Genomic DNA, 23,392 nt, shown 5'->3' with positions numbered 1-23,392 from the left:
TGTGTGCTTGGTGAAATGGGCCAGTCAGCCTGGAGGACAGGCCCTGGGCGGTGCCTCAGGGATTTGTATTAGGCCCCACCTATTTATGTCTATTTGGAGTGTGACAGAGTTGAGAAGGATCCCACCTGCAATGCGGGAGACCTGGGTTCAATCCCTGAGTCCAGAAGATCCCCTGGAGAAAGGAAAGGCTACCCATGGCCTGGAGAATTCCATGGACTATATAGTCCATGGGGTCACAGAGTTGGACATGACTGAGCAACTTTCACTTTCATGGCAACTTCAGTTCAGTTCAGTTCAGTTGCTCAGTCGTGTCCGACTCTTTGCGACCCCATGAATCGCAGCACGCCAGGCCTCCCTGTCCATCACCAATTCCTGGAGTTCACTCAGACTCACGTCCATCGAGTCAGTGATGCCATCCAGCCATCTCATCCTCTGTCGTCCCCTTCTCCTCCTGCCCCCAACCCCTCCCAGCATCAGAGTCTTTTCCATGAGTCAACTCTTTGCATGAGGTGGCCAAAGTACTGGAGTTTCAGCTTTAGCATCATTCCTTCCAAAGAAATCCCAGGGCTGATCTCCTTCCGAATGGACTGGTTGGATCTCCTTGCAGTCCAAGGGACTCTCAAGAGTCTTCTCCAATACCACAGTTCAAAAGCATCAATTCTTCGGCGCTCAGCCTTCTTCACAGTCCAACTCTCACATCCATACATGACCACAGGAAAAACCATAGCCTTGACTAGACGAACTTTTGTTGGCAAAGTAATGTCTCTGCTTTTGAATATGCTATCTAGGTTGGACATAACTTTCCTTCCAAGGAGTAAGCGTCTTTTAATTTAATCACCACGGCAACTTAGGTGACAGTCAAGAGCCTGGATGACTTCTTTTGTCCCTTAAAGCCTCAGCATTCCTTCTGTCTCCCCACCCCACTCCTCTATTCTGTCTTCAGCCCTTTCCTGACCCCAGACTCTCCCTGGAAAGTTCTTCCTCCAGGGGCTCCAGCTCCCCTGGATGCTTCGCTAACAGCCTAATACATCTCAGGGTTCCCCACACTGGTCCCACTTTCCAAAGCCTGCAGGCCTCTGCCCATCCTGATGAACTTATGGCTGCCAGCAGGGGGGGGCAGGGGGAGGAATGGATGGGGGAAGGGACAGTTAGGGATTTGGGGATGGACATGTACACACTGTTAAAGTGGCGCTAGTGGTAAAGAACCCACCTGCCAATGCAGGAGACATAAGAAGCATGTGTTTGATCCCTGGGTCAGGAAATCCCCTGGAGGAGGGCATAGCAACCCATTCCAGTATTCTTGCCTGGAGATCCCGTGGACAGAGGAGCCAGGTGGGCTACAGTCCATGGGGTTGCAAAGAGTCGGACAGGACTGAAGCGACTTAGCACACACTTAGCATGAAACCAACAAGAACCTACTGTACAGCCCAGGGAAGTCGTTTAATGTTATGTGGCAGCCTAGATGGGAGGGGAGTTTGGGAGAGAATGGATATATGTGTATGGCTGAGTCCCTTCACTGTCCACCTGAAGGTATCACAACATTGTTAATCGGTTATACCCCAATACAAAATAAAAAGGTTTTTTTTTTTTTTTTTTAAAAAAAGGCAGTCTCAAATGTCACCTCCCCCAAAAGCCCAACTTCTCTACTCCCCAAATATTCTAATACACGTCCGTGTTCTAATATGTATGTACACAGGTGTGTGTACATATACACATGGATAACATTTGTTTTTAAGAGTAAGCTGGCTCAAACGGTACAGCGTCTGCCTGCAATGCAGGAGACCTGGGTTCGATTCCTGGGTCGGGAAGATCCCCTGGAGAAGGAAATGGGAATCCACTCCAGCATTCTTGCCTGGAAAATCCCATGGATGGAGGAGCCTGATAGGCTACAGTCCATGGGGTTGCAAAGAGTCGGACACGACTGAGCGACTTCACTTTCACTTTATAGCATAAGATTCAGAATCCACCCAGGGGTGTAAGGTAAAAAGTTTGTTTCCCCCACGCCCTGGGCTCCAGGCCATCCAATTCCTCTTCCCAAAGACAACTGCTTCCCTGGTGGCTCAGATGGTAAAGAATCCGCCTGCAGTGCGGGAGACCTGGGTTCAATCCCTGGGTTGGGAAGATCCCCTGGAGGAGGGCATGGCTACCCGCTCCAGTATTCTTGCCCAGAGAGTCCCCATTAACAGAGGAGCCTGGCAGGCTACAGTTCATGGGGTTGCAAAGAGTCCCCCTGAGGGGTTGCTGCTGCTACTGCTGCTGCTAAGTCGCTTCAGTCGTGTCCGACTCCGTGCAACCCCATAGACGGCAGCCCACCAGGCTCCCCCGTCCCTGGGATTCACCAGGCAAGAACACTGGAGTGGGCTGCCATTTACTTCTCCAATGCATGAAAGTGAAAAGTGAAAGTGAAGTCGCTCAGTCATGTCCGACTCTAGTGACCCCATGGACTGCAGCCTACCAGGCTCCTCCGCCCATGGGATTTTCTAGGCAAAAGTACTGGAGTGGGGTGCCATTGCCTTCTCTGCTGAGGGGTTGCACTGTGCTTAGTAGCACAGTACAAAGACAACTGCTGTGCTTCGAGGCTGTGAACACCCTTCCTCAAGGGCCATGTGGATTTCACAGCAGTTGCCTGGAAAACAGCAGGATAATCCTATTCTCTGTAGGCTCTCTGAGAACTAAGGGCGGGCTTGATGCTTGGGCAAGCCACCGCTACCTGAGGACAGGGATAGTAAGAGGGAATATACAGCCATAATGAGGGGTCTGGACTGCAACTCAAACTCATGGACCCCTGCCATGAGAATGAAAGATAGTGCAACTGGGAAATGCACCCACCAGCTCCCTCAGGGTCCCAGCCTGGGAGCTGGCTTTGTTCGTGATCCATAAACTGCTCTATTAGGTAGAACAAGGAGCTTCCCAGATGGTGCTAGTGGTAAAGAATCCTCCTGCAATGCAGGAGATGCAGGTTCAATCCCTGGGTCAGGAAGATCCCCTGGAGGAGGTAATGACAACCCACTCCAGTACTCTTATCTGGAGAATTCCATGGACAGGAGCCTGATGGGCTACAGTCCAAGGGGTTGCAAAGAAGCAGACAGGACTGTGAGCACAGGCACACATGGGTATAACAAAACCTTGGAACATCAGTGGCAGAATAATGAATAAGTAGTCATGTCATTCAGTGGAGTAAGAATGAATCAGCTACAACTACACACAATGTGGATAAATGAGAGAAGCCAGACACAGGGACTCCTCTGGCGGTCCAGTGGTTAAGACTCGGCATGTCCCGTGCAGGGGGTGGGTGCGTACTCGGGTTCCATCCCTGGTTGGGGAACTAAGATCCCACGTGTCTCACGGTGCAGCCCAAAAAAAAAAAAAGAAAAAAAAAACAGACATAAAAAAGAACATACTGAGTCTATTTATATAATAAATGTCCGAAAAACAGGCAAAACTCAACTCCAGTGTTAGAAGTCAGGAGAGCAGTTACTTTTGGGGTAGCACACGGTGGTATTGGGAGGCTGGAACCTACCGCTTCATCTAGATGCTGGTCAATTGGGTGTGTGAAAATTCATTGAGCTTTTCCTATATATATATACACTTTTATATATGTATATTATATTACACTTTAAAAAAAGAAGTTACAAAAAAGAAATGAGAAACCTTTCCATATACTGCAATCAGGGATCTCTAAGGCTGAGATGGAAAGAAAAAGAGAGTACATGCCCATTAAAAACAAGTTATTTTCTGGGAAGAGCATGAACCTCTTTTCTGCTGCAAAGCCACAGTATAATTGCGTGGGCCTCCTGAACTTCTGCCACGTGAATGAATTTCTTATTGGAGAAAATGTTTCAGATTGGCCTTTAAGAAACCTTATGGGGCCCCTGCCAGGCACTGGGTGGACCATGCTTCCTGCCCCTCACCTGAGCCTGAGAGGACCATCACCAGCCTGCAGGTACCCACAGCATGAGCGATGCTGGCAGTGAGGCCTGGAATGAACCACCCCACTCCTATGATGGAGAATTTCAGAAGCATCTGGATCTCAGGTTCCCCAGCTCTGTGGCTTTCACAGGAGTGCTTTGGTGCCTTAGGAGCCTGGAGAAGGGCCCCCGCAGCCGTGACCCCAGCTTTAAGCACTGTGAATCTATTCTGTGTACTCGGTTCTATGAAGCTATTGTTTGAAAAATAACTCTGTTGCTAAAGAGTCCAAAAGCCCCTTTTCTAATGAAATGCTTGCCCAGAAGTTCTCAGTAGCCTGTTGGGTATGTGGCTCTTTTTACGGGACTGTCTCGAAAGTTGCAAGGATCTCAGCATCCACTGTGCATCAACAATATTTGCAATCACCATGACGACCAAAAGTACCCCTTAAATTATCCAGCGGGTGAGAGGGGACTGGGGTGCACTAACCAAAGCAAGAGATTCTTCACCAGTGTACTTGATGGTCCACAAACTTTCTGGGATACCCCCCAGTGACGAGGAGCTCACCACCTCCCCAGGCAGCCCATGCCACATTCAGCAGCTCTGTCTCCACACACAGCTTCCTTTCCCCTGTAATGTCCACCAGTTAGTTCCAGGTATCAGTCAAAACATGGAGAGTAAATCAAACTCCTTTCCCCTATTTACATGACACCACCCATGAGATAGGGGCTTCCCTGGTGGCTCAACGGCAAAGAATCTGCCTGCGATAAGAGATCTGGGTTCCATCCCTGAGTCAATAAGATCCCCTGGAGCAGGGCATGGCTACCCACTCCAGTATTCTTGCCTGGAGAATCCCATGGACAGAGGAGCATGGTGGGCTACAGTCCATTGGGTGGCAAAGAGTCAGACTCGACTGAACACAACACAGCACCCATGAGTCATTTCTTTTCTTTTTTTTTAAGTTTTCCATTTGCTTGTTTATTTACTTGGCTGTGCTGGGTCTTAATTGCACCATGCAGGACTTCTAGTTGTTTTTTAGTTGTTAAGTCATGAACGACTCTGCATCCCCATGGACTGCAGCATGCCGGGCTTCCTGTTCTTCACTATCTCCCGGAGTTTGCTCAGACTCATGTCCATTGAGTTGGTGATGGCATCCAACCATCTCATCCTCTCTCCTCCCCTTCTCCTCCTGCCCTCAGTCTTTCCCAGCATCAGGGAGGATCTCTAGTTGCAGAATGTAAACTCTTAGATGCAACACGTGGGATCTAGTTCCCTGACCAGGGATCGAACCCAGGCCCCCTTGCATTGGAAGTGCAGTCTTAACCACTGGACCACTAGGGAACTCCAGCCATGAGATGTTTCTGTCAAAACGATTAACTGAGCCCAGTCAAGTCTCTATATTTAACTTCTCTTCGCATTTATAGAAAATAAAGGGGACGGAGGAATGAGGTAAGTGCCACCTCAAGGAAAACGACAGATCCAGAAGATGGAACTTTGTACAAGACGATTGGCCTGGAACAACAACAAAAAAAAAAAACCAGGGATGAAAGGATTGGTGGGGGCACAGGAAGAAAGAGAACGACAGACAAAGGTGCCCTGAGCCTTGACTGGGTCCTGATGCGACCAGCAAAAGAATAACAACTCAGTGATAAAACGCTTAGCTGAGAAAAAATAAATAAATAAAATGCTTAGCTGAGAAAACTGGGGAAACTGACTTTAGACTAGATAGTAGTAATACTGGAAATTATTGTTATTTGTCTTTTGTTTTTAAAAATATTTATTTGGCTGTTCTGGGTCTTAGTTGCAGCATGAGGGATCTAATTCCCTGACCAGGGATTGAACCTGGGCCCCCTGCATTTGGGAGCGCAGAGTCTTAGCCACTGGACCACCAGAGAAGTCCCTATTGTTAATTTTCTTGAGTCTGATCATGGTTTTGTGGTTTTGAAGATAATGTATTTTTAGGAGGCGTCTGCATGCCGAAGTATTTGCTATGTTCAGGAAGTGAAATGTCATTATGTTTGCAAAGTGATTTCAAATAGTTCAGCAAAACCAACCAAACAATTAACCTTGTACACACACTGGCAGATGTTAACAATTGTTGGATGTAGGTGGTGGGCGTAAGGGACTCATTAACTTATTATTCCAAGTTTTCTTAATGTTTGAAATGCCTCATAATGAAAAGTTTGCAGAAACATCTTTCCTTAAAGACAGTCCACTGGGGGACTTCCATCATGGTCCAGTGGCTAAGACTCCAGTGCTCCCAATGCAGGGGGCCCCAGGTTCAATCCCTGGTCGGAAAACTAGATCCCACATGCGAAATTATGAGTTCCCATGCTGCCACTAAGACCTAACGCATCCAAATAAATATTTTAAGCAGAACTCTATAATGTCTCAAAAAAAAAAAAAGCAGATTATGTTTTATACTCGGTGTGCCCACTTTTGTGTATGTGGTTCTGTACAGTCAGCTTATGTAAACCAAGCAGACAAAAGCTCAACTCCATGGAGACAGGTTTGGGAAAGCAGGTGGTATCTGGGAATTGTGAGGCCAGTAAGCTGTGTTTCTCTAGGGAAGAAGGTGAGGCTGGAGGGTGGTCTGGGTGGCTTGGGGAAAGGCCTCAAATGCCAGGTGAAAGAGGCTGATTTCCTCTGCAGGGACTTGGACCAGCTGCCAAATGGGTCAACTCTGGGCTGTAGTTGGGAGCAGAGAGGGTGACAATGGACAGGGGAAGAGCTTTAATCTCAAGTGCCCTGAAGAGCAAGGCTTGTCCTTGGGGGTCTGTGATCATCAGGGTAAGGCTGCCACTTGGGGACACCAAGGGAAGAACATGCACGTGGGCCCAATAAATCACTCAAAAGCAGCCAGAGTTCTTTCCTTGTATGCGAAATCTACTGTATAGTGTTAGCTCATTTAAAAGCAAAAGCAGGGAATTCCCTGGTGGTCCCTTGGCTAGGACTCGGAGCTCCTAAAGCGGGGGTTCTGGATCCTATGGCTGGTCAGGGAACCACGTGGTACAACTGAAGAGTTCACGTGCCACAACTAAGACCTGGCACAGCCAGATATATATATATATTTAATTAAGAAAAAATAAAAAGAAAGCAAACCACCGTTGGAGGCAGACAAAGTAAGTCTGAGGCCCTGAGCAGGGGCCCACCAACCCCAGACTAGAGGCCGCGGGTGAGTTAAGAGGTATGATGACCCAGACGGCCATGCTGGTGGCTGACCTCAGATGATGGTGCAGAGGAATGGTGGCAGGCAGAGGCCTGATTGCAGAGATGCCCAGAAGTAGATTCCATCCTGGAAACTTTCAGAAAGAGGAGGGCGGAGTCCAGGATGACTCCCAGGTGTCAGCCTGGGATGGATGGATGGCTAAGTGGGTTGGATGGCTAAGGATGACACATTGGAGTTTGGATCCCAGAAGGAGAGCAGGATGCTTGGGGGAAACTGAAGTCTGTGTCTGGGCACTTGGCCTTTGAGGAGTCTTTGGGTCTTCCTGCGACCAGCTGGAGACCTGGAGAGCTGAGTTGGAGGCCGTAGGGTGGGCAGCCCTGCTGCAGGTGGAATTCTGCTGGGAGTCAGGAAAGGGTTGAGGACAGGAAGAGTGGGGAAGGGATGGAGAAGGAAAGCTGAGGCTTTAAGGGGCAAAAGGAGGCCCTACAGGGTCCTGTCACCTAAGGAGTCCTTTGTTGTTGTTCAGTCGCTAAGTTGTATCTGACCCTTTGCAACCCCATGGAGTCTGCAGCACTCAGGGCTTCCTGGTCCTTCACCATCTCCCGGAGCTTGTGCAAACTCGTGTCCATTGAGTCAGGGATGCCATCCAACTATCTCAACCTCTATCCCCCCCTTCTTCTCCTGCTGATCCTTCTCCACTCTGTCACACCCAGAACAGACAAACAGGTGGGGCCTAATGCGGACCTCTGAGATACCCCTAGGGCCTGTCCTCCAGGCTGACTGGCCCACTCATCAAGCACATGTGGGTGTAAATCCACAGAATGGAATCCAGGCCAACCTGCATGCTTCCCGCATGACCTCCATCGAGGTCCTCAGAGACCCGGACAGAGGCTGGAATTCAGCTTGTCTACCCCAAGGGTAGTCTGACCTGGGCCTGCTAAGTCCGTGGGGGTGGTGGTAAGCTCCTCCTTCCTGTTTTAGGGGAAGGGAAAATGATCTTTATTGAGCAGTTGCTCTCTGGTTTAATCACACATCAGACCTGCACAGTGGGTGTTACACTGACTACAGGCGTCAGCCAGTCATCTTTCAAGCATTCACGTATTCGCTGTACATTTACTCAGCATCTTCTGTGGGTGCATTAGGCACAGAAGCCTAAGACACCAGGAACTGAATCAGAACACTGGGGAAGTGAGTTGTGCTGTTTCCCAAATTGTGCGTGGGTGCTCAGTCGCTTCAGTTGTGTCCGACTCTTTGCAACCCTACAGACTGTAGCCCTCCAGGCTCCTCTGTTCATGGAATTCCCAGGCAAGAATCCTGGAGTGGGTTGTCATGCCCTCCTCCAGGAGATCTTCTCGACCCAGGGATCGAACCCACATCTCTTATGGCTCCTGCACTGGCAGGCGGGTTCTTTACCACTAGCACCGCTTCTCAAGTTACAGAGGAACAATCCCCACTGTCACCCCATTTCTGGCCCCAGATGCACCCAGATTTTGGCAGACTCTTTAGGAAGCAGTGTCATGATTTTGGCAGGGGAAGAAGGCCTAGGAAACATGTTCTGAGAAACCTCCCCACATGCTTCTGATTTGGCAGCTAGGATAACCAGAAAACTCGACAAGTAAAACCCTTTGAAATGTTCGATCAAATTAATTTTAGATGCACAGCTGCGGAGAAGGCAATGGCACCCCACTCCAGTACTCTTGCCTGGAAAATCCCATGGGCGGAGGAGCCTGGTAGGCTGCAGTCCATGGGGTCGCACAGAGTTGGACACGACTGAAGCAACTTAGCAGCAGCAGCAACAGCAGCAGATGCACAGCTGAGCTCCCAGGGAAGAAAGAGAAAACCCAGGAGTCCAGAAACAAACAGGGGACTAAACACCACACATGACCAACAATGAGTCGATAATGTGTCTTCCCTTAGGTGTTAGTGAGGGTCTGTAACCAGGAGTGACAGGAGATGAGATTTACAAGAAAAAAAAAATACAGACTAATTCAGGATGTATTATGTATACATAAAGTTTTGGGCTAAGTATGGCAGTTGGACTCACCTACAATGAAAATTGTACCCATTATTAAGAAATGTCATATACATATAAGAAATATATGTATACTATGGCTGATTCATGTTGAGGTTTGACAGAAAACAACAAAATTCTCTAAAGCAATTATCCTTCAATTAAAAAAAAAAAAAGAAGTGTCGAGGGCTTCTCTCATGGTGCAGTGGTTAAAAATCTGCCTTGCAATGCAAGGGACATTGGTTTGACCCCTGGTCTGGGAAGATCCCAGATGCTGCAGAGCAACTAAGCCTGTGCTCCACAACTTCTGGACCAGAACTCTCGAGCCTGTGAGCTGCAGCCCCTGAGCCCACGAGCCACATCTACCGCAGCCCGCGCACCTGGCTTCGCAGCAAGAGTAGCCACCACAAAGAGAAGCCGTGCATCACGACCAAGGGCGGCCCCCGCTCACCACGACCAAGGAAAGCCCGTGTGCAGCAATGAAAACCCACGCAGCCAAAAAGAAACCCAATTTTTACAAAGAAATATCGAAGCCCTTAAACAAATTTTCACATGTGAGAATCCAAGTTACAATTAGGACAATTATAGCCCCTAGATGCTGAGGATATACAACAGCAGCATGAAAGACGACATAAAATTCAGTATGCTGAAGACTCTTAAAGACATAAAATAATAAACCCAAACTTTTAGACAACACTCCATCTGACAAAGAACCAAATAAAGTTCCTAAAAAACCGAAAATGTGGTCACTGAAAGGGCACAATCCAGCCCTCAAGGGGTGGATTTAACACAGTAGGAGTGGCTTCCCAGGAGGCGCTAGTCATAAAGAACCCGCTGCCAATGCAGGAGACGCAAGGGATGCGGGGTCCACCCCTGGGTCGGGAGGACCCCCTGGAGGAGGGCGCAGCAACCCATTCCAGTACTCCTGCCAGGAAAACTCCATGCACAGAGGAGCCCGGTGGGCTACAGTCCATCGAAGGGCAAAGAGTCAGATATGACTGAGCACGTGCACACACACACACACACACACACATACACATTCACACACACACACACACACACTCACACACACACATCTACCCTTCCCACAACTCATCTACTCTCTGTCTCTATGAATTTGCCCATTCCGGACATTTCGTGTACACAGAATCATCAGCACGTGACCTTCTATGTTTGGCTTCTTTCTCTCAGCATTGTGTTTTCTGGGATCATCCACGTTGTAGCATGTATCACTATTTCATTCCTTTTCATGACTGAATAACATTCCATTGTATGGATATACTAGTTTTGTTTGTCCATTTAGCAGGTTATGGACATTTTGTTGTTCCCACTTTTTGACTCTTACAAATAATGTTGCTATGCACCTTCATGTACAGGTTTTTATGTGCACGTTTCCACCTCTTCTGTTTGTAAACCTGAAAGGGGAATTGCTGGGTCATAACTCTGTTTAAGGGCTCCAAAATCACTACAGATGGTGACTGCAGCCATGAAATTAAAAGACGCTTACTCCTTGGAAGGCAAGTTATGACCAACCTAGATAGCATATTCAAAAGCAGAGACATTACTTTGCCAACAAAGGTCCGTCTAGTCAAGGCTATGGTTTTTCCTGTAGTCATGTATGGATGTGAGAGTTGGACTGTGAAGAAGGCTGAGCACCGAAGAATTGATGCTTTTGAACTGTGGTATTGGAGAAGACTCTTGAGAGTCCCTTGGACTGCAAGGAGATCCAACCAGTCCATTCTGAAGGAGATCGGCCCTGGGATTTCTTTGGAAGGAATGATGCTAAAGCTGAAACTCCAGTAGTGTGGCCATCTCATGCGAAGAGTTGACTCATTGGAAAAGACTCTGATGCTGGGAGGGATTGGGGGTAGGAGGAGAAGGGGACGACAGAGGATGAGATGGCTGGATGGCATCACTGACTCGATGGATGTGAGTCTGAGTGAACTCCAGGGGTTGGTGATGGACAGGGAGGCCTGGCGTGCTGCGATTCATGGGGTCGCAAAGAGTCGGACACGACTGAGCGACTGATCTGATCTGATCTGAACTCTGTTTAAAAAAATTTTTTTAATATTTATTTTTGGCCTTTCTGGGCCTTTGTTGCTGCGCACAGGGCTTTCTCCAGTCGCGGTGAGTAGGGGCTGCCTCTCATTATGGTGAGGGGGCTTCTCATTGTGGTGGCGCGTCTTCTTGCTGAGCACAGGCTCTAGGGCAGGCTGGCTTCAGTAGCTGCAGCCCTCGGGCTCCGTAGTTGTGACCCGTGGGTTCTAGAGTGTAAGCTCAGCAGTTGTGGCACACAGGCTTAGTTGCCCCGTGGCATGTGGGATCTTCCTGGACCAGGGGTTGAACCCATGTCCCCTGAATTAGCAGGCAATTTCGTAAACACGGGACCACCAGGGAAGCCCCGTAACGCTGTTTAACATTTTGAGGAACTGCCAAACTGTTCTGCACAGCAGCGGCACCATTTTATATTCCCATTAACGGAGAAGGGAGTTTCTGATTTATCCACGTCCTTATCGACATATTTTTCCTTTCTTTTTAAAACTTATGGCCATCCTGTGGGTGCTAAGTGGTGTCTTGCTGTGGTTTTCCACGGATTTACTTTCCAAATACTGAACCACTATTGCATTCCTGGGGTAAATCCTACTTGTCGTAGCATATTATTCCTTTTAGGTATTTCTAGGACAACAATGGTGCCTGATTTTCCTCTTCCTGTACTGTTTCTAATTTTTGGCATTAGAAAGAGAATGACACATCTGTGTACAAAAGATATTTGCGTCTTGTTATGTGGAAGCATTGCTAAGAGTTGTATGGAAATCAAATATGGCAGAAAGGCGTGTGTGGGTGAGGAGCCGAAAGGATGGGTTGTGCTGGTTGCTTATGGTACCTCAGCCCCAAGCCCGCTCCACTGCCTGTTCTGTGATAGTGTTGCTGCTGGACTGCTGAAAACTACATTTCCCAGATTTCCTTGCAACTGGCTTCCTGTTGAGGTGGGCCTGCTAACAGCGGTCCCCTGAGAGAGACTGGAACATGGAGCAGGTGAAGAGACTTTCTTCTGCCCTTGTCTAGCAGGAGCCGATGTTTAGCTCTAGCACTATTTTTGCATCTTTTTTTTTTTTTTTAATTACTTTTGGCTGCATCGGGTCTTAGTTGCGGCACGTGGGCTCCAGAGCGTGTGTGGGCACACAGGTTTAGTTGACCCACAGCATGTGGAACCTTAGTACACTGATCAGGGATTGAACCTATGTCCCTTGTACTGGAAGGTGGGTTCTTAACCACTGGACCACTGGGGAAGTCCCGCGTCTATCTTCTTAGTAAGAAGTTCCAGCACCAATTGGAATCCAACCCTTCCCCCCAACACACATCAAAAATCTAAGCACTGTTCTGGGGCTCCGCCCTCCACGTCTCTAGCCAGCTTCCAAGATGACTGACTACAGTGATTTCTTCTGGGCTGTATCTGTGGCCTTGTGTAGACAGCTCACATGCTGGATCGGGGTTGGTCTGTGTGACCGGTGGAATATGGTGGAAGCAAGCCTGTGTGACTTCTGAGATTGGGTCCTAAAAGGCAGTGGAGCCTCTGCTTTGCTCTCCTGGGATGCTCACTCTCGAGGATGCTGTGAGGACACTCAAGGGGACCTGTGGGGAGGCCTCTGAGAGGGACGGAGGCCTCTAGTCAGCAGCCAGCCCAGTTTGCAGCCATGAGCATGAGCCATGTACAGAAGGTCCTTGGAAAGGGACCCTCTGGTCCCCGTGAAGCCCTCAAAGCATTGCAGCCCTGGGCAGCATCTGACCACAAACACAGGAGAGACCCCAGGCCAAAACCAATCACCAAGCTGTTCCCAATTCTTAACAGAGAAGTTCTGAGCCACGAGTGACCACTGTTATTTCAAGCCACCAAATTTAAGGGGTGAATTGTTAACCTTGGCACCAGATAACTAAATTATTTCCTTAAGTGCCCCAGCCAAGGGGTGGCTGCTTCCTAGAGTTCAACAGAAATGGTTATCTCAGCATCCACTTTTTGTCCTTCCACTGGATTAAACGATTCCCTGGATTAAATGACCTACATTTGAAATAACTAGGGTGGTTTCCAGTTTCCCGATGGGACTCTTTACATTTTAGGAAAAAAAAAAAAGCAAGCATGAAATAAGAGCAATCCATTCCCTAGTCTCCCTTGGCTCTCTCCCTACTCCTCCCCCCACCCTCAAACTCAACTTTGGAAAAGCTGGGCCAACACCTCCATCCCCACCCTCTTATCTGTCCCCACCCACATCTCCATTCCTGTCTTCTCAGACTAGGCTTCTCAATCAAAAGGTCCCTCTCTCCTGTTTCGGTGGGGCCCCCAGACACACGTCACAATGCGGGATCTGGGGGGGGAGTACGGAATTTATTTTATTATTCTGAGTCTGGGCTTTGTTCCTTAGACGTCCCCATTCCTGGATGGAGATGACTCTTGTCACCTCCCTGAGTCATAGTCCCAAGGGCCTGTGTTTGATTGTTTTCCAGGTTCAAAGTGCACTGAGAAGGCTTCACAGTTTTAATACTTCCTAGATGCTCAACTGAGGCAAAGTGACAAAATGGCCCCCCCACCCCCACCCGCCGAAAAAAAATAAAACCCCAAGCCCCCGGCAGCTGCTGCTGCAGCCGTTATGAAAAAATAATACAAACTCTTCTTAAAAAATAGATTACACAGAAAGAACCCAGAGGACAGAGGGGTGTGGGGAGGGGCAGGGGCTGCTTCAGCCACTGGCAAGGAGCCTGGGGAGAGGCCTGGAGGGGGTGCTGAGATGAACTTCAGGGGGCTGGGAGGCTGGGGGACTCTGCCCAACCACCCTCTGTGGCGTCCCCCAGCACCTCTGGCCCCCGGACCACGGCTCCCCTCCCCCTCCAGGGACCCTCCCTTCACCCTGAGGCCTGGTACCTGCTTCCCACTAAAGTGGCTTCAATAAAGAAAGGAAAAGACCCAAAGCGAGTCAGGGCTGCTGTCTGGCCCCCGGGACTTCCGCCCCATGGGAGCAGACCTCTCTCCCTTTGGGGGTTTGGATAATTATCTATACCTGCTGCTACTGAGACAACCCCCTGGGGGGCTGACAGGCCCCAGACTCCCTGTCTGCTCCTGGGAACACACATGATGGGCCACGGTCGGGGGGTGTGGCCTGTCCTCCAGCCCAGCCTCGGAGGAGCTGCAGACAGCGGAGTGTGCATGGGGGTGGGCTGGGGGGCAGGTGCGGGACAGGGCGCAGCTCACATGGGCCCTCCAGCTCATGCAAGGACAGGCGGGAGGGGGCGGCCCCACCAAGACAGAGGTAAGGCAGGGTGAGGTGATGGTGTGTGTGAGGCCAGACCAGCTCTGGGGCCGGGGGCAGAGATGGGGCAAGGCAGGACCTGGCGCGGGGGAGGGTCTGGGTGCCCGCCGCCCCGGTGAGGGCGCCACACCCAGGCCGCCTCCTGTAGAGGAATCCGGTGCTGGGCAGATTCCATGGAGGCGGACAGGGGCAGCCGGGGGCGCTGGGCTCAGTCAGGGACCTCAGGGTGGGCGGGCAGTCCGCTCTCGCCACGCCGGTAGGTCTCCCAGAAGCCCCTGTCCAGCTGCTCCAGCTGGGGGCCCAGCGGCAGGTGGCCAGCCAAGTGCATGTGGAGGGTCTCCAGCCACTGCTCCAGCTTCACGAAGGAGGGTCTGGGTGGGGGTGGGGGGTGGGAGACAGGAGGTGGGGGCATGGTGGGTTCTGGCTCTGCTTGGGAACCCCCCCCCCACACCCCGCCCTAAGCCCCGCATCCTGCTCACCTCTTCTCGGGGTCCAGGTCACAGCAGCGCACGGTAATGGGGAAGAAGCTCGGGGGGCAGTTTGGGGGGCAGTAGCGGTCCAGGAAGCCTCGCACGTTGAGGCCGAAATCCATGGTGCGCGGCAGGTAGTCTGGGTCAGCGTTCACTCGCCCAATGATCTGTCCAGAGGAGGCCCGGCAGTTACCTGGGGGGCCCTGGGGCTGGGTGCCACCCAGATGGATTTGAGGGTGGGTCTGGCACCCATCTGACCACGGGGATGCAGGCAGTGGCGGGCAGCCCGTCCCCACAGCCTCCCTGGCCTGGGACCCCGTAGGGCTCCAGCCTGCAGCTCAGAATGTGTGGGGAGGGGGCTGGAGCCGGCTGCCACCTGCCCCTGGGCCTACCTCACACAGGACGATCCCGAACGAGAACACATCCACCTTCTCATCGTAGCTGCGGCCTGGAAGGAGAGACTACGGTTGGCAGGTGCACAGGGCTGGGGGTGCCAGCTGGCGAGGGGGCCAGGCCGGGGACTGCCCGCTGGGGGATGTGCTGACCCGTAGGTGGGGACCAGGAGGCAGATGCTAGCAGCTTCCGCAGGATCAGGCCCTGGGCTCTGACCTTACCTGGGCCCACCCAGGCTGAGCCAGCCTGCTCGGGGGGGAGGGGTGGCTGGTGGCTGATTAGTAGGGGGAGTCAGGGTGAAAGCCCTGGGCAAGGGGTTCCAGGTCCAGCTCAGTCACTAACCAACTCTGTGACTCCGGGCATGTCATGGACCCTGTGGTGACCCCGAGAGATAACTGTGTCAGACCCTCAGAGCCTGTTTGTGCTACTGTTTTGGAAAGATAAAGAATTGATTTGAAGATACGATTCTAGATCCTGAGATGAGACCACCCTAGATTATCTGGGCAGGTTCTAAATGCCCTCCTGCATGTGTACTCACTCAACTGTGTCCAACTTTTGTGACCCTTTAGACTACAGCCTGCTGGGCACCTCTGTCCGTGGGGTTTTTCAGGCAAGCATACTGGAGTGGGATGCCATGCCCTCCTCCAGGGGATCTGCCTGACCCAGGGACTGAACCCGAGTCTTTTGCATCTCCTGCAGTGCAGGCAGATTCTTTACCACTGAGCCAGCATGGAAGCCCCAAAATGCCATCCTAACTGTCTTTATAAGAGAGACTGAAAAGGAGAAGATACACAGGAGGAGGCAGCCACGTGGAAACAGAGGCAGAGATTGGGCCAATGTGGCCACAAGCCCGGAATGCCAGGGTCAGAGCTTAGAGAGAGCAAGGAATGGACTCTCCCTTGAAATCCCTGGAGGGAGCAAGGCTCTACTGGATTTCAGACTTCTGCTGTGAGCACTCAGTTTGTGCGCATGTTACAGCAGCCTCAGGGACTGATACAGACTCTCTGAGCCTCCGCCTGCCTTATCTGTAAAATGGGAACAATACCGTCTGCCTAATAATGCTACAGATAATCAGGACAACCACTCTCACTGAATCCTGACTAGTTAACAAATCTTACCCAATCTTCATACCACTTCTTAAAGATAGGGACTCTTTTTGTTTGTTTATTTATTTTATTATTTTTCTTTTCTTCAAGAGAGGGACTATTAACCCCACTTTACAAGGGCTTCCCTGATGGCTCAGATGGTTAAGAATCTACCTGCAATGCAGGAGACCTGGGTTCGATTCTTGGGTCGGGAAGATATCCTGGAGAGGGAAATGGCTACCCACTCCAGTATTCCTGCCTGGGAAATTCCATAAACAGAGGAGGCTGGTGGGCTACAGTCCATGGGGTTGAAGATTCAGACATGACTGAGCAACTAATGCTAACACTTTCACTTTCTTTCACTTTACCAGTTATGTTATTAGGGGGTGGGTTATATTATCTTTGATCAGAGTTGGTGTTAAGGTGACCCCGAGTCTGCCTGTCCTGACCCTGTGTTTGCATGTCCCCTGCCTGTGGATGGACTTTATCACCCCCAGTCTGGGCACACATGGGATCACTGTGTGACAGGCCTGAAAAAACAAATGGGGTGGGAGAAGGGGGCTCTGTGGGAGGCCTAATAATGGTCCTGAGAGACCCTAGACCCTGTCCAGGGACCGCCTGCTCCTTGGACCCTTGGACCCTGAATGTGCTGCCTTTTACGGGACTTTGCAGGTATCACTCAGTTAAGGATCTTGCGATGGAGAGATGATCTTGGGTTAGTTGGCTGAGCCCTCTGATCACAAAGGTCCTTGTGAGGGAGAATGGAGAGTCAGGGTCAGGGTAAGAGAGGTGACGGTGGATACGGGTGTCGGAAAGAAGAGACTGCGTGCGCTGCTGGCCTTGCTGGAGGAGGAGTCAGGAGCCAAGGAGTGAGGCCGCCTCTGCAAACTGGAAAAGGGAAGGAAACAGATCCTTCCCGCTCGAGCCTCGAGAAGGAACGCAGTCCTGCTGACACTGGACTTTAGCTCAGCGAGCCTGATACTGGACTCCTGACCTCCAGAACTATAGGATAATCTGTGTGTGCAGTTTTAAATTTTTTGGGTGAACCTCATGACATGTAGGGCTTCCCTGGTGGCTCAGATGGTAAGGAATCCACCTGCGATGTGGAAGACCGGGTTTGCTCCCTGGGTTGGGGAGATCCCCTGGAGGAGGAAATGGCTACCCACTCCAGTATTCTTGCCTGGAGAATTCCATGGACAGAGGAGAATTTCATGACAGTGGGCTACAGTCAGTCCTTGGGGTCACAAAGAGTCAGACATGACTGAGTGACTAACATTTTCACTTGTTACTTTCAGTGGGCTCATACTTCCCTGACCAGGGATCAAACCTGTGCCCCTCTGCATTGGAAGCATGGAGTCCTAACCACTGGACCGCCTGGGAAGTCCCTAGGATGATTTGTGTTTTTTAAGCCAAGTTGTGATAATCTGTTGCAGCAGCAAAAGGAAACTTATGTTAGGACTCGAGGAGGAGGAAGAGGCGGCCGGGACCTCTGCCTCCTGCAGTTCCGCCTGGGACCATGCGGCCCCAGGGATGTGCCCTGCGGGGCCCCCGACTCACCGTTGATCATCTCGGGCGCCATCCAGTAGGGGTTGCCCACCACCGTGTACCGCTTTTTCCGGTCTGGCTTCTTGAGGCTCCGCAGGTCCTCGGGCTGCGTCTTCTCGTCCACCATGAGCCGCGCCAGCCCGAAGTCGGCCACCACCACGTTCTTGTTCTGGGGAGATGGGGAAGCAGGGCCGCGCTGAGACACGCTCCCGCCACCACCTGCCCACTCCCTCCTCTGCCTTCTGGGGGCAGCCTGTGGTCTCTCCATCACTGCCCCCTAGACCCCGGGCTGCCTGCTCCCACTGCCTCCCACTGAAGTATATCTCCCTGCCCCAAATCTCTTTCAGTAAACCTCCCCTGATTGCCCCAGCCCCATATCCAGGCCCTCCTCCGGGCCCAGAGCCGCTGATGCAGCCTGGTGTGGCCCGTGGCCACACTGTGGGCCGTTCTCTGTGACGGTTACCCTCCCAGCAGACCCCCAACCTGCTAGGAGTATGGTGGGCGGCGGTCCCGCTGGCCCCTCCTGCAGCCCTGGCTGCTCACCTCGCGAACCAGGCAGTTGTGGGAGTTGAGGTCCCGGTGGATGATGTTCATGGAGTGGAGGTAGGCCTGAGGGTAGAGGGGCGTGGAGATGAGGGGGCAGCCGCGCTGAGGGACCCCAGCCTCAAGGATGACCCGTCATCCTCCGGAAGGCTCCCAGCTTCCCTCCCACTGGGTTCCCTCTGTCCTCTCTTGAAGCTTCCTATGGAATTTAGGAGAATGGTAGAGAATTTTTTTGGCAGGGGTCGGGTGGCGGGGAACTGCAAAGCAAGGCAGGTTCCTTGACCAGGAATCAGACCCATGTCCCCTGCAGTGGAAGCATGGATTCTTAACCACTGGACCGCCAGCGAAGTCCCCCACTCCGTGCCGCCCCTGAAATCAGAGCCTACTCACCATCCCAGAAGCGATGTCCTTGGCAAAGCTCACCCTCTGACTCCAGGGGTACTGGCTGTCCTGGGGGTGGGGGTGAGGGGGGAGAAAGTCCAGGATGAGCCAACAGGGCCACAGGGACAGGACAGTGGGCAAGAAAAGCAGGAGGGGGTGAGTGTCCTGTAGGGGCTGATGACCACCCCCTCAGTCTCTACGATACCCACAACTGTCCCCTCCAAGGGGTGTGGGTGAACAATTCCAAACAATTTCCTGACAGAGCGGCTTTGAGATCAGAGGCTGATCCCCAGTGAAGAGCCTGGGAGACTGGGGCCCAGGGAGGAGGCACTGGGTCCAGGGTCCCTCGGTGGGGAGCGGCTGGGACTGGATGCAGGTAGGGGTGGGGGTGGGGAGGGGGGGAGGGCGTGGTTCCGCCCAGCACTCACCATGCTCTTGATAATGCCCCGGAGTGTGCCGCCCTTGATGTACTCGGTGATGAAGTTGAGCCTCTTGTCCTTGTAGAGCACCCCGATGAACTTGAGCACGTTCGGGTGCTCCAGGCATCGCATGACCTTCACCTGGGGAGTGGGGTGCAAACAGGCTGCGCCCCCATCTTCTCCCACCACTGTCCCACCAGAAGCCGCCATGGACAGTTCTGAAGGAGGGGGAGTCTCCACACCCCACCCCCTCACTGGGGGTTCCTGCCTTACCTGCTGCCGCCCTGCCCTTTGCTTGGGCTGTCCCCACCCCCAGGGATGTCCCTGCCCCTCTCGCCCTCCTGGCAGAGTCTGTCTTCTTTCGATGAGGGCTTAAGTATCACTTCCTCCCGGAGCCCTTTGCCACCCACCCCCTCTCGATGGGCAAGGGTGGGGCAGGCCCCTCACCCACCTCCTTGAGGAACGTCCGCTGGGTCTCCTCGTCAAAGCGGATCAGCTCCTTCATCACCATCACCTCGCCCGTCTCTCGGTGCGTCACCTGCATGGGGACACGCGGGGCACGGGCTCTGCTCCAGGCCGCCCCGCAGGAGGCCCACCCCACCCCACCCCAGGCAGATGGACACACGGGGCCGGGGGCTGAGGCCTGGCTGGTGGACATGGCAACCTGGCTGGTGCCTTTTCTATAAACCTGAACCTTCTAGGCTGGTCACTGCCAGAGAACATCAGAGGCAGGAGAGGGCTGGTCGTGAGTGTGAAGGGGGTGAGCGGCCCACATTGGGCTGAGTAGGGGGGCCTGGGGGAGGAAGCCTTCAGGGTCAGTCTGGGCTGCCCTCTCATCCCGACTCTGAGAAGCCACTGTCCTACGACCTCCTTCACGCAGTCTACCTATATACGGTAGCTAGCTCGAGGAGGCCCAGGGGGGAGGCAAGCCCTGGCCAGGGAGCCTGGAAGCCAGACGCCTTTCCACTGTGGCTTCCTGGGGACACTGGTGGGAAGAGGGTGGAGAGCCAACAGGTCACCCCCAGGTGGTCCCCTCCCTCCCTGGTGTGCCCCATACCTTGATGGCCTGGCCAAAGCAGCCCTTGCCCAACACCTCCCCATGGATGAGATCCGAAGGCCGAAAGATGCGGTGCGGCCGGCAGACCACACGGAGGGACTCGGAGCGACCCAGGTCCTTGAGCTGGGAGGCCGGGGAGCCCAGCGAGCTGGCGCCCGGGGACCTGTCGATGCTGCAGCTCCTTCTGGGGAGACACACCAGTGCCCGGTGCCACCGGTATCAGGTGGGCCCCTGGCCGAGGGCCCCTTGGCGGAGGCCAGGCCTTGGCCCTGCCCCTTCCCCCAGCCTGCCATGCCCCACCGATGCCAGTCCATGTAAATCGCCCGTAGTCAGGAAGGGTGGGACCGGGCAGCTGTCCAGGGACCATCATGAGAGCCCTGCCCTGCCCTGATGCGAGCACTCCGTGCCCTGTCTGGCTTGGACTTCCCGTTCAGGAAGGAATGTTTGCCCTTGGCCTTCTCTGCCTGACGACCCTGGATCAGATGCTTTGTCTCCCAGCATTTGAGTCCTGGCCCCGAGGTGCAGAGGCAGACGACCTGCACAGGACGCCCCTAGGTGGCCCTGCAGGGTGACCTGAGCTCCAAACGGGGGAGGAGGAGACACAGGCCTTCAAGGTCACTGCTTCCTAGTGTAAAGGCTGTCACCCCAGGTGGCCCCCTGACCAGGAGTCCTGAGCAGGCCCCAGAGTGAGTGGCATGAAGACCAGGCTGTCTCTGGGCTTCTTTGCACCCTTCACCTCTCTTTAAGAGGTGCCCCTGGCCCCTCCAGCCTGGACCACATCACAGCCCTCGGGCTGTCTCTGGTCCTGAGCACCTTCTCGCAAAGGGGACCAGAGTGGTCTCTGTGGGACGCATCACTGTGCTGTGAGACCCTGGCCACCAGCTGCCGCCTCGGAGCCCACCTCTCAACACACACCAGATGCCACAGCATCCTGAGCGCCAGGCCAGCGGCTCCTTGAAGCCAGGGCTCTGGTCCACCCCGGGAGCCCTCTCACCCCCGGCTAAGGGCGCCGCTTCCCCATTTCCTCCTTCTCATTCCCCTTCTTCTTCCCAGCTCCCTGCACCCCTTGCTGGCGTGTTCTTTTCTTTTGCAGGGCTGACTTTTCCATCCGACTGTGAGCAACTGGAGGGCAGGGACCACCCCTCCCCACCCCGACTGAGGCCCAGTGTCAGTGAAAGTAACAAGATACAGAGCATCACGGTGCAGGGCTGACTTACAGCACAGGCTTCTGCCGGCCGGAGCTGCCCACCTCCCCGATGGGCGTGTGAGCCGGGGAGCCCAGGGGGCTGGGCTCAGACCCCGGCCCATGGCCCAGGCTGTCATGGGGGTCATGCTCCAGAGTCAGCTGGAGCAGGCGGCTGGTTTCCTGGATCAGCAGATCAATCTGGGGAGAGCAGGCACGTGGACAGGTGAGTCTCAGGTGGTGGCGAGCAGGCACGAAGACACCACCTCCAACCCCGCTTGCCAGACTTGGGACCCGCACCTCGTCCAGGGGCACGTTCCGGATGGGGGTGCCATTGATTTCCAGGATCCGGTCCCCGACATGGATGGAATTCTTCACATCCGGGCTCATGCAGCCTGGGTCCACTCTGTGGGCACAGGGCAGTGGTCAGACCCCTGCCTGCCCCAGGAAGCCAAGGCCAAGGGGATCAGGTCAGGAGTGTGGGGGCAAACCACGCTGTCTTGCGTGACTGGTGGGTGGCAGTTGTCCAGAACACCGAAGTCTGGGTAGTGGGAAGAGTTCTACATTAATTGCAACGCCTGCCATGGGTGGTGGAAAGTGCCATGCCCCGAGGTATCTGCCCTGCTATACGAGATGCTCAGGCTTCCCTGGTGGCTCAGATGGTAAAAAACCCACCTGCCAATGCAGGAGATGCAGATTAGATCCCTGGGTCAGGAAGATCCCCTGGAGAAGGAAATGGCTACCCACTCCAGTGTTCCTGCCTGGAAAGTTCCAGGGACAGAGGAGCTGGCAGGCTACAGTCCATGGGGTCGCAGAAAAGTTGGACACAACTTAGTGGCTGAACAGCAACAGCAGCAACAATGAGATGCTCGGGGGCTCCTGTTCAACAGAGCATTGTCTCTGCTACGGAGGGCAGACTTCTCCTTCCAACTGCCTGTGATGCTTGGAGCAGACGAGTGTCAAAGAGGCCTAAGAGGGTCTGGACCTACTGGCTTCCTGCCTGACCCCCAAACATGCCCTGCAAAACGAGCCTAAGGCTCCCACTCCTCCGAGATTGGCAGGAAGGGGTAAGCAGCCTTCCCTGAACCACAGCTACGGGTGAGGTGGGGCTGGTGACTTCCATTAGCTGGCCACGAGCTAAGTCACAGATGGCCAACTTGCCACACTCCTTTGCTTCTTTTAACTCCTCCTGAGTGTTAATGATCTGATTTCATTTTGTCCTCATTAAAGCTTTTCAAGGAATGTTTATCTCTGCCTTGAGATGCGGAAGGGCTGGGGCAGAGGGATACGGTTGTGGTGGTGGGCAGGACAGAAAGGAGACAGAGCTTTAAGACAAACAGAGTCTTAGCAAGTTTTCAATTATTGAGAGTATATTCTCACGTGGGGGAGAAGCGCTTCCTTACACAGGGAGGTCAGGTAAGAAATGAAGCAGGAAGAACAGAGCTCGAAACATCATCCTTTGTAACCACCACAGCAGGATCTGCCATAGGGAAGGCTTATCATGAAGGCAAGAGCCACTTAGTGAAAGGTGGTTGGGGACAGGATATTTACAGACTCAAATCTCACAGACGACTCACTGGTTACACTGCAAAGGGGGAAAAAAAATCCTTTACAGCAGAGACAGTAGACTGCACTTTAACCAAATAATCGAAGCGGGCATCCCCAGTGAAGGGTGCACTTTATACCTCCTGTGTCTACCACTAAGATGCATGGAGGAGGAGAGAGCATCAGTCACGCGGGCAAAATGCACGACCCAAATCTAGGGAAGAGGAACCCGAGTGCGGGGCAGGGGGCATCCTCCTCAACGACTGACTTGGACTCTTCACGGATGTCAAGGGCATAAAGGACAATGGAAGGCGGAGGCACTGGCACAGGTTAAAAGAAGCTGAAGACACTTGAGGACAGCATCCTGACGGCTGGCAAAATCCGA

At 53.0% G+C, this 23,392-nt stretch overlaps 1 protein-coding gene across 5 annotated transcripts in view; it reads right to left on the bottom strand.

The window, feature by feature from the left end:
• Window positions 1-13,446: 13,446 nt before the first annotated feature.
• LIMK1 (LIM domain kinase 1) overlaps window positions 13,447-23,392 on the bottom strand; it is a 25,960-nt gene continuing 16,014 nt past the window's right edge. For 4 of the 5 annotated variants that reach the window (XM_025274631.3, XM_044936327.2, XM_044936329.2 and 1 more), the window contains 11 exons: window positions 21,763-21,868; window positions 21,497-21,663; window positions 20,280-20,463; window positions 19,674-19,760; window positions 19,232-19,363; window positions 18,813-18,872; window positions 18,423-18,488; window positions 17,892-18,048; window positions 15,249-15,304; window positions 14,866-15,023; window positions 13,447-14,757 (listed from right to left, as the gene is read on the bottom strand). In XM_025274631.3, coding sequence (XP_025130416.2) covers window positions 14,595-14,757; window positions 14,866-15,023; window positions 15,249-15,304; window positions 17,892-18,048; window positions 18,423-18,488; window positions 18,813-18,872; window positions 19,232-19,363; window positions 19,674-19,760; window positions 20,280-20,463; window positions 21,497-21,663; window positions 21,763-21,868 — 1,336 coding nt within the window. In that variant the 3' untranslated portion in view covers window positions 13,447-14,594. The remainder of the gene's footprint in view (window positions 14,758-14,865; window positions 15,024-15,248; window positions 15,305-17,891; window positions 18,049-18,422; window positions 18,489-18,812; window positions 18,873-19,231; window positions 19,364-19,673; window positions 19,761-20,279; window positions 20,464-21,496; window positions 21,664-21,762; window positions 21,869-23,392) is intronic. The other variant, XM_044936326.2, reaches the window with a different exon arrangement.

Source organism: Bubalus bubalis, chromosome 24 (assembly GCF_019923935.1).
Source record: "Bubalus bubalis isolate 160015118507 breed Murrah chromosome 24, NDDB_SH_1, whole genome shotgun sequence".
Lineage (NCBI taxonomy): Eukaryota > Metazoa > Chordata > Mammalia > Artiodactyla > Bovidae > Bubalus > Bubalus bubalis.
This window is presented reverse-complemented; position numbering and strand designations above follow the sequence as displayed.